This window comes from Mesitornis unicolor, unplaced genomic scaffold (genome assembly GCF_000695765.1).
Source record: "Mesitornis unicolor isolate BGI_N332 unplaced genomic scaffold, ASM69576v1 scaffold44130, whole genome shotgun sequence".
Classification (NCBI taxonomy): domain Eukaryota; kingdom Metazoa; phylum Chordata; class Aves; order Mesitornithiformes; family Mesitornithidae; genus Mesitornis; species Mesitornis unicolor.
In genome coordinates, this window is record NW_010159715.1 from 1 (window position 1) to 9,088 (window position 9,088).

The 9,088-nt window shown below is 35.7% G+C and overlaps 1 protein-coding gene across 1 annotated transcript in view; it reads right to left on the reverse strand.

Annotated features, from left to right (window-relative positions):
• Positions 1-46: 46 nt before the first annotated feature.
• Positions 47-9,088, reverse strand: part of LOC104543040 (nipped-B-like protein) — a gene marked incomplete at its 3' end in the record, with an annotated part of 18,011 nt that continues 8,969 nt past the window's right edge. The window contains exons 4-7 of the mRNA XM_010187537.1: positions 7,705-7,804; positions 5,936-6,087; positions 4,777-4,937; positions 47-140 (exon numbers count right to left, since the gene is read on the reverse strand). Coding sequence (XP_010185839.1) covers positions 47-140; positions 4,777-4,937; positions 5,936-6,087; positions 7,705-7,804 — 507 coding nt within the window. The remainder of the gene's footprint in view (positions 141-4,776; positions 4,938-5,935; positions 6,088-7,704; positions 7,805-9,088) is intronic.

Below are 9,088 nucleotides of genomic sequence, written 5' to 3' on the forward strand. Positions count from 1 at the left end.
ATACACATACATATATACACACACACATATATGACAGCTAGATTACCTTTAAGGGTTCCATCACTTCCAACTGGAGAGCAGACTGACTGTGGTGACCTCAAGGAAAAAGACGCAGCACCCCGTATTGAAGGATCGCCATCCTAAAGTGACAACGATAAAAAACCTAACATTATAAAGATGAACACTTGATAAAATGAAGACCAAAATTAGTATTTATACTGATAAAATGGACTGCCAAAAAAGCATACAAGAAATACTAGATAAATATTTATTTACATAAAAATCTTCGTAATTTAGACTACTAGACTAACATACAGGTAATATTCCAAACCACAATCAGTCTTAAGAAGACTCTATAACCAGAACATGCACACAAAAATAAATCTATGTACATGTCTTCCAGCTAAATAAGCGCTTTAAGTTCACATTAAGATTCCACTTACAAGTTTTATGTTACAAGCACTCATAGTAAAGAGCTGAAAAGCACATACATGACTTCTATACAATACTGAAAGAACATAAAATGTAATTTTTTTTGTAAACAAACTCATCATTTTTTTCATTTAACCTACTCTTAAGGTTTACCTAGAATGCCATCTTACTTCTACAGTTAACCAAATTAACACTTCGTACTTCTATCCTCCACCATATACATATTAGGACTGACGAAAATCTCTAGCATTCCCATTGCAGCAGCTGAGATTGCCTTGTGTAAAACACAACTCAAGCGACTTTAGGCTGTCATCTGCCTGTCTCAACAGTTAGATAGGAAACAACTCCAAGGCAATTCGAAGCACTTCCCCAGCATGGAAAACAAATTCCACTGTCTTCTCTCTTGCACAGAACAACTTGCTTCAATGGAATTCATAATTTCTGAGGAACTTCTTCCTAATACAATACTAATTACAATGTAATTATTTCCATGCGCTATTTTTAAGAATATAAGTTTATCTTCTTTCTCTCCATACACTATCTTAAAATTAAAATAACCCTATTCACTCAAATTCTCATTTAAGGTTCTATACACAAGGGTTTTCATGGCTTTTATGGACCCCTCTGCACAAGTATGCTCATTCACTCAATACCCTAACTAGATTTAAACTTCTATACAAAATTAATTCTCATTTTAAGCCTTGTTTTTTATCAAACATCCACAGAAATGTTTTGGGAAAAACCAAACTAACAACGCCTGTATCTATGAAGAGACAATTTCTGTAACTATAAACAAATTGCAATAAGTCTGTTATTTTAAAGAGTAAAGTCATACAAAGTCTGCAAAGAAGTTCTAAGGTTATTTAATCTGTGTCTTCATTTAATTGGTTATTTCAGTAGCTAATGTTCTAACATGGCTCCTACTGATGTACCTGAATACACACCATTCTTGAATATAACTTTTTTTTTCAAACCTGAATTATCTGTCTGATAAACACCTTTTATCCTTTGACCAATTTCAACCCAATTAATAGATTGTTAGAAGGCTAAACTGTAATGTTTTATGTGTCCGTATGAAAAAGCAGCAGTCAGTAGTAAGTCAGAAAGCTAAACTGGCACTTCAAGGAGACAGAAGCTTGCACAGATGGGCAAGTACACACTCCCTTCGACAATGGCCAAACAGCCAATTTCCACATGCAATAGCTGCAAGCTAGACAGTGTACATGTTACACCTCGTGAAGGTGTAGTTCACACTGCTTAGGGAAAAGGAAAGAGTTTGAAACTTGTGGGCTTAAAGTGCTTACACATCATAGAATATAAATCCATAAGAAACCAGGTCTCATTAGTTTCACCAACCACTGGCACTTAGAAAACAACTCTATCCTTGCTACAGCACAATTAATCTAAAAACTTACCCTGTGCTATTAATTATAAGCACTGTTGCAAAAATAAGTGTAAACAGAGTCGTTCCCTCATGTGAGGAGAGCTTAACGTACAAAGAAATCTAATATTCAGATTCAGTGGAATAAAAAGAGCTGTATCTTAAACTTATATGTTGCTATTGCAAGTCAAAGTGAACTGATTTCCTGGTGATTTACTCATTTACCTACTACACTGAAATTATGGAGCTGGTTTGTTGTTTTGGTTTGGTTTTTTTTTTCAAAACTGACTTATCTTTAACTTGTAATAAGTCTCAAAAAGAACCTCCAAAATTCTGAATAAAAAGCTTAGTAATTTTTTTAGCATATATGTTTTGCCAGGAAAGGAGAGGTCCTCTACCTATGATTGCCAAGAACATAGGCAAAGGCACCTTTTATTAAATTAACTAGATGTGGTAGATGACCTTTTGGGTATACGTGCCATTCCTACCATAGCAGATAAATTTTCAGAAGTGCTCATTTCCAGTCTCCTAGTTCAAAGCTTTATCAAACAGTGATATGTAACACAAACTTACATTCCAGGAATGCTCTCAGGTTTACCAAAAAGTTGTCCTTAAATTGAGCATATGCATAGTGAGCCTTCAAGGGTGCACTTGTTTATTTTGTGAAATCATACATCACAAAGAAAACTGGGCCTGTTCAGCCTTGAGAAGAGAAGGCTTAGGGGGCACCTTATCACCATGTACCAGTACAGAAAGGGTGGCTTCCAAGAACATGGAGACTCCCTTTTCACCAGGAGTCACATAGAAAAGACGAGGGGTAATGGACACAAGTTGCTTCTGGAGAGATTCTGACTGAACTGCAGAAGAAATGTTTTTACCATGAGATCAGACATTGGAAAAATCTCCTAGGGGAAGTGGTAAATTTCCCTGGGGAAGTGATAAATTCCCCTACATTGGTCCGTTTTAAGAGTCAGCTTGACAGGATGCTGACTCAGCTCATTTAAACTGTACTTATACCTTGAGAGGTTGGACTGGATGATCCTTGTGGTCCCTTCCAACCTGGTATTCTATGATTCTATGATTCTGTGAAATACACAATAACCTGTAACCATTCTTTAAAGCATTAAAATCCTAAAACTAAGAAAGAGCATAAAAAATAACTGACATTAAGTTTTATGATTTAATAATTCTCATTCAGAACTATCTTTGCCAAAGGTCACACTGCTTCTGAAAATGCCGCAACACCATGATTAATCTTATTATTCGTACATAGATGTAAAATTTTAATTAATCCAAATTCTTCAATCAGTTTTCTGCATGATAGCTACTAAAATCAGCCTTTAAGGTATAACTGCAAATAAAATAAGTGTAACATATGCTCCATTGAGAAAATGCACAAATGGATAAAAGTGAAAATTTACAATGTTACTACTTTTTACATTTAGTATTTCTCCGGTTCAACCAACCAGAGGGTATGTTTTATGTTTTCATGATCTGTCCTTTTGTAATAGTTTAATTTCTGAAGTATTTATGAACCAGGGTGTGGTTGCATTGCTTGGATCACAAAATTGAGCTCACTTGGATCACTTCCTCTTCAAAAATTGTGAAATAAATTATCCTAATATTAAAGTTTTTAAAAAATTCTGTCTTAACAAAACCAAGATTCTCTTGATAGCGTACCTTTAACATAGTTGGAGGACATATGTAACATTTTAATGCCACAGACAGCTTCCTCTTTTGAAGAATTTGCATTGTTGAAGGAGAGACCAAGAAAAACATCTGATGATTGTTTATTATGATAGATTAATTCATTACTCTTGTTTAAGATACTACTTCTTAGCTAATATCTTTAGTCAGCATAATGGGGTTGGACTAGAAGATCTTTAAAGTCACTTCCAACCAAAACCATTCTATAATTTAAGAAAAAAAAAAAAAAGGAGGCTAATAAAACTAATAGGTCTAATGTATTAATCCTGGCAAGGGACTCAGGGAGTCTGGTGTTAACAGTATACTTGGTGAATTAGTGAATACAAGACATCTTTGCTTTCACAAGCTAGTTTAGGAAGTCAAGAGCTGCCCTGAGATTCTGTAAGCTAAATAAAACACACATATATTCACAAGAAAAAAAAGCCTGCTTGCTACCAGGTTTTGATTAAGTATTCCTACTACTGCTACACCTACTCTTGTAGGCAGAACTATGACCACACTGTTCAAAGAGCTAAAGTCAAAAAGTAGAATTGAAACTCAAGTGCTCTCTGCTTAAGAGCTGTTTAAGAGACTGTGTGCTAAACTTGTAAAGAAGAATCTCAACAAGCTTCATCCTGAGGATGAGATGCTCATTAAGAAGAAAGTTAGTAGTTCCAAAAAGTGTTGAGAAAGTTAGATTTTTTTCCTTTAGATTCAGGATTTCAGAAGGAATTTTTCCCATGCGAAATAAAGTCACTAAGGAAAAAAATTCTTAGAAAGAAATCAGGCCATGAAAGAACTTAATAGGCTGGTACGACAAAATGTCCACAGGAATTCTTGCCTTTGACTGCTCTACTATTACCCAGTAGGTTATTCAAGAATGTCAAGTCTAATTGACAGCTCAAGGGATCTTCAGAGAGACAAGTTAACTATACACTTATTTAGAATCTAGTATTGTTTGCATCAACATATTGCTACAGTAATTGTAGAGCTATACCATTTCTTTAAAATAAACTCACATATGAGATTATGTGAAGATTTTTTGCTCTTCCTAATTTCATCAGAATGAATGCTACAAACGGTTCCAAAGTAAAGAGAGAATTCTAGCAAAAATTAAATATCACACATTAAAGCTGCATGGTTGAGTGTACATATCGGAAACAGAAATACATTTTCAGTGGTTTTATACATCAACAATAACATAGAAAAATACCTGACTTCTAAGGCAGCTAAACACATATTTGCTTTATCATAACCAACTGATGTAGGTAACATACATCACTACTTAGCCTGTGCACCATCTGTAGGTAGTCTTCATTTGAGCTATGTCTAGAATTATCAGCATGGTGATTAGCTGAATTTCCAGACAACTGACTTGAAACTTTATTTTCATGGAGATTCCTCATCCCAGCTGTAACAATGGGACTGGATACTGAAGCTGCAATAAAAAAAAAAGTAACTATACTGACCTATTCACAAACTCGTTAACTCTTAAAAAGAAAACAGCATAATAGTAAGTATTATGAAGTTGGATGCAAGAGGCCTCGAACTGGAACTAGAATCCAGCTTTTTGATTGAATCCTGTTGCCACAAATACCTTGAATAAGATTAAACTATATAAGATTTTAATTCTGAAGAGGATTTAAAACCTAAATTCCATGTACAGATTGGCCAAGCTTCTCTCCACATATCCACATTACAGTCATATTCTTACTGGTTATAGAAAACTTGGGTTTCCTCTATATAATCTGTATTCACTACATTTAGTAATTTCTGAGGTATTCATGAGACATACAGCATCACACAGAGAACAGCTATATATATTCTAAACACACTGCTAAATTTTAGGAACAAATGATTTTTAAAAATCCAAGGAGAATTCTACTTATCGACAAAAAAATGCCTAGATACTTTTAACAGTGTTCATGTTGTTCAAGATCGTTTTTAGAAAAAGGAACAACAAAGAAATTCAGTTACTGCATGCCTTGAGCATAATTCTAGCCAACTCATAATTTATCTACTTGACACTACAAAGGTTTGGTAAGGCTAAATAAGCTGGCAGCAAAACTTATGTTACATTGGCAAAAAAGAGGTTTTCACTAGTATAGATAAATGATCGCCAAAGCTAAGTTTTTGATTTGGTTTGATTTGTTTTCTGTTGTCATGTAAACATGAGAACTATGCAAGGAGAGCAATGCAACGTGAACACGTTTTTTACCTTTTCTTCATTCCTTCTATTTTATTTTAAATCAAGTATGTACTACCACTCTGTACAGTCACGAAAACAAAGTTTAAAGTACCCAGAAATTTCTCTGTAAACTCAAAGATTTGCATTAAGTGTGTGACTCCTACAAAGAAATTAGAAAGTCGTGAAACATGCACATGAAGATAAAGCCGACATGAGACAGTGGAATAACACAAACATCACAGACTTACCTTGCTGCATCTGAGGATGTGGTGTATAACTTGGAGGATGTGAATATGGCATGTATCCTGCAGGGCTTTGAGGAGCATATGGGCTAGGCACTGGACTGTTCTGTTGTGCCAGAAATCTGTTACCAGAGCTTGTCTGGGGCGGCACAAATCGGCTAATATAAAATAAACAGATGTTTTCAAAGTCAGAAAAGCAAATTCAGGCAAATCCATTATTTCTTCTGGAATATTATGTATTCAGAACATTAAAACTTCCTTATGATACCAAATACCAACGCAATCAAGAATATCCTCAAAAACATTATTTTAAGTTATTGATACCTTCCAAGTTCAATTATTACTTAAAAGTCACAGCTTAGGTACTGCATTTGTGAAATAACAGAACAGAATAAAAAGCAGTCACAAGAACTCCACCTAGGAAGAGGAAACGACGACACAAATATATGCTAGAAGAAGATCTGCAGTTTCCAAAAGGTAGTTCTAGAAGTTTGAAAGTGAAAGCTAAGTTTTAATTAACAACTAGTACACTAGGATTAACAAGTAGTCATTTACACTAAACATTACTTTTCCAGTAAGACTTCCAAGAATTTCATCTAACAGAACTACACTGCCAAGATACAGGAATGTGATAGGCAGTTATGTAGGACCAGACCCAAAGCCCACTGAATATAACTTACTCTTTCACTGACTTTATCTTAGACTGATCCTACAGATAGGATGCTATAAAAATAACATAGGCTTGTGACAATAATACATGCACATTTTAACCTACATTTTTACACATGCTTTTCAAAATAAAAGTAAATCAGCTAAATACTTCAAAAGGTACATGACATGCTTTCACAGCCTTCAGTTCTAGATAGCAACTTTATGAAGGTAAGCTTCCATAGAAAGAAATAGCAAAGTATTTAACACAAGGATTTTGCAAGGATTTGAAGACTTTGTAATAGTCATTGTTAACTGTCAATTCAAAAAAATCTTCCACACCCCTTTCAGATATAAAAGTAAAGAAGGGCACTGTTTTTTTGTGCAGATACAGAGCGTTTCATTTGCCAAAACAATTACAATAACTTGAAGTGAAATGTGAAATTTGAGTTTATCTTGATAATGGTACGTAATAACTGAAGATGAAAACTGTTAAAACCCAGTAACTAGGTTGACACTATATGCAGAACTCTTTCTTCTAGTCCAGAATGCTTTATTATATTAATAAAGGCCTGGATTACAGGTATATGCTACTTGCAGACACGCAACAGTTTAAAAAGAACAACCAGAAAGTTGTCAAGGATGCTGCTGGAAGACTGGCCAAACTACTGGGCCTGTCCTCCAAGAGGCCTCTTGTGGAACTGTTACAGCAGTACTTCGTGCTTTCACAAGCCTTCTTTACCACCTTCCTGCCACACTGGTACTGCAATGCTGGAACACATTACCCTCTTCCTCTTCTCTCCTATCCTCCTGCCACCAGTCTCAGCTTCTGCCACAGGTGGGGAACAGTTGGAGGGGTGACAGGGGGCAGGAAAGAAAGTTTGCCAAAATTATGGGAGGCATAATTATGGGAGGGGGAGAGAAAGCAGAGAATCATGACTAATTCTTAGAATACAAGGATTAATTCACTGACAGCTGAAGAAACTCACCCTGCTGACAGATAAATGCAAAATCTGTCTTGACACTGATCACCTTCCACTCACGTAATTGCAACAACAATTGACTATCACTGAAAGAAGAATTTGCCGCTCGCTGCCCCTCCCACCCCATTTAAAAGAAAGCATTACCTGGAAGGGCTATGTGAGATAGTGGTTTGTTGATAATTGGAAGATGCAGGACTACCTCGCATGGAATTCTGAGAAATATTAAACTGCGACATCATCATCCCTATTAAAAAGGAGACAGCAGCATTACTTTACATACCTTGCCTTTTCAATCAATGAAGTATCTTACTTCAAGAATTATTAGATACAAAGAGATTATAAACTTTACAGGCATTAACATCATCTACCCACAGCCACTAGAAAACATTAGAAATAATTCTATGTACAATGTTCATTTTACACCATGACATTAAAAAGTGTTCCCTAAAGCAGCGTTAATTCAATTATAAGTATCAACAGTAGTTCCTTCCTCTGTTCCTTAGAGCTTCCCAAGCCAAAACTTAGTAGTAAGTAGCAACATTTTATAACAGGACACACATTCCAGACTCCAAGCTGGTGTGCACAGTACTCACTGTGCCAGCAAGTAAAATATTTGGAAACTTCACAAGTCAGAAGAACACAGAAAACTTACCTCACATTTTTAGAGCAAGTACAGCAAACAAACATCTTGGAATGAGTGCTGCAAGATATTCTCACCCCTTCCATAATGCCTTAGTGGTTCCTTTCTAACCAAGGACAAAAGCTTTTTATTCCACTTCCACTGTGCTTATAAGGAATGGTTTCAAAGAAGGTGCTGAAGTATTTCAATTGCAAAGCAGAACCAATATCACAACTGTAGGCTCCCACAAGTTGTAGATCCTCACAGTAAAAAAAAAAAAATAAAGGGTTTTTTTTAGCCAGAAAGCCACAAGTACCAATAGAAAGTAACTAATTTAAGAGGCATTTGGACAATGCCCTTAATAATTTGCTTTAACTTCTGATCAGCACTGAAGTGGTCAGGCAGTTCATTGCAGGTGCCTTCCAACTGAAAATATCCTACCCTATCCTACATCATTATTAGGCAAAATGTAAAGGAATCTCTTTTTTTAAACTCTCTTTGATACAGGTATAAAGAATTCCCTAAAAAGAACATGACATCACAGGTTGAAGTGATAAAATAACAGAAAAACTTACACGAATTTTAAGTTATTTTAATGACAGATTTCAATGTCTTCCGGCTAAAACAGTGTCAGAATTCACATGCACACTGCAGCCTGGGAAGCCACAGAAAGGGATTCACAGCTGTGGGTAAAAGCACATCAGTAGTACAAATATTTTAAATCAAAGGTTAGACAGAAGGCTGACAGAGGTCCTCAATCCAGAGTGTTTGGGAGCTGTCAATCCTTGAGTTGCTATCATCAGTTTCAATTACTGCAATATTTGCACACGCAAAACTAGTATCAGAAATCCTCCCTGTCACCCTCTTTTCCCTTCTCCCTAGCAGAGAAGAGATGTGATAATCCTGCAG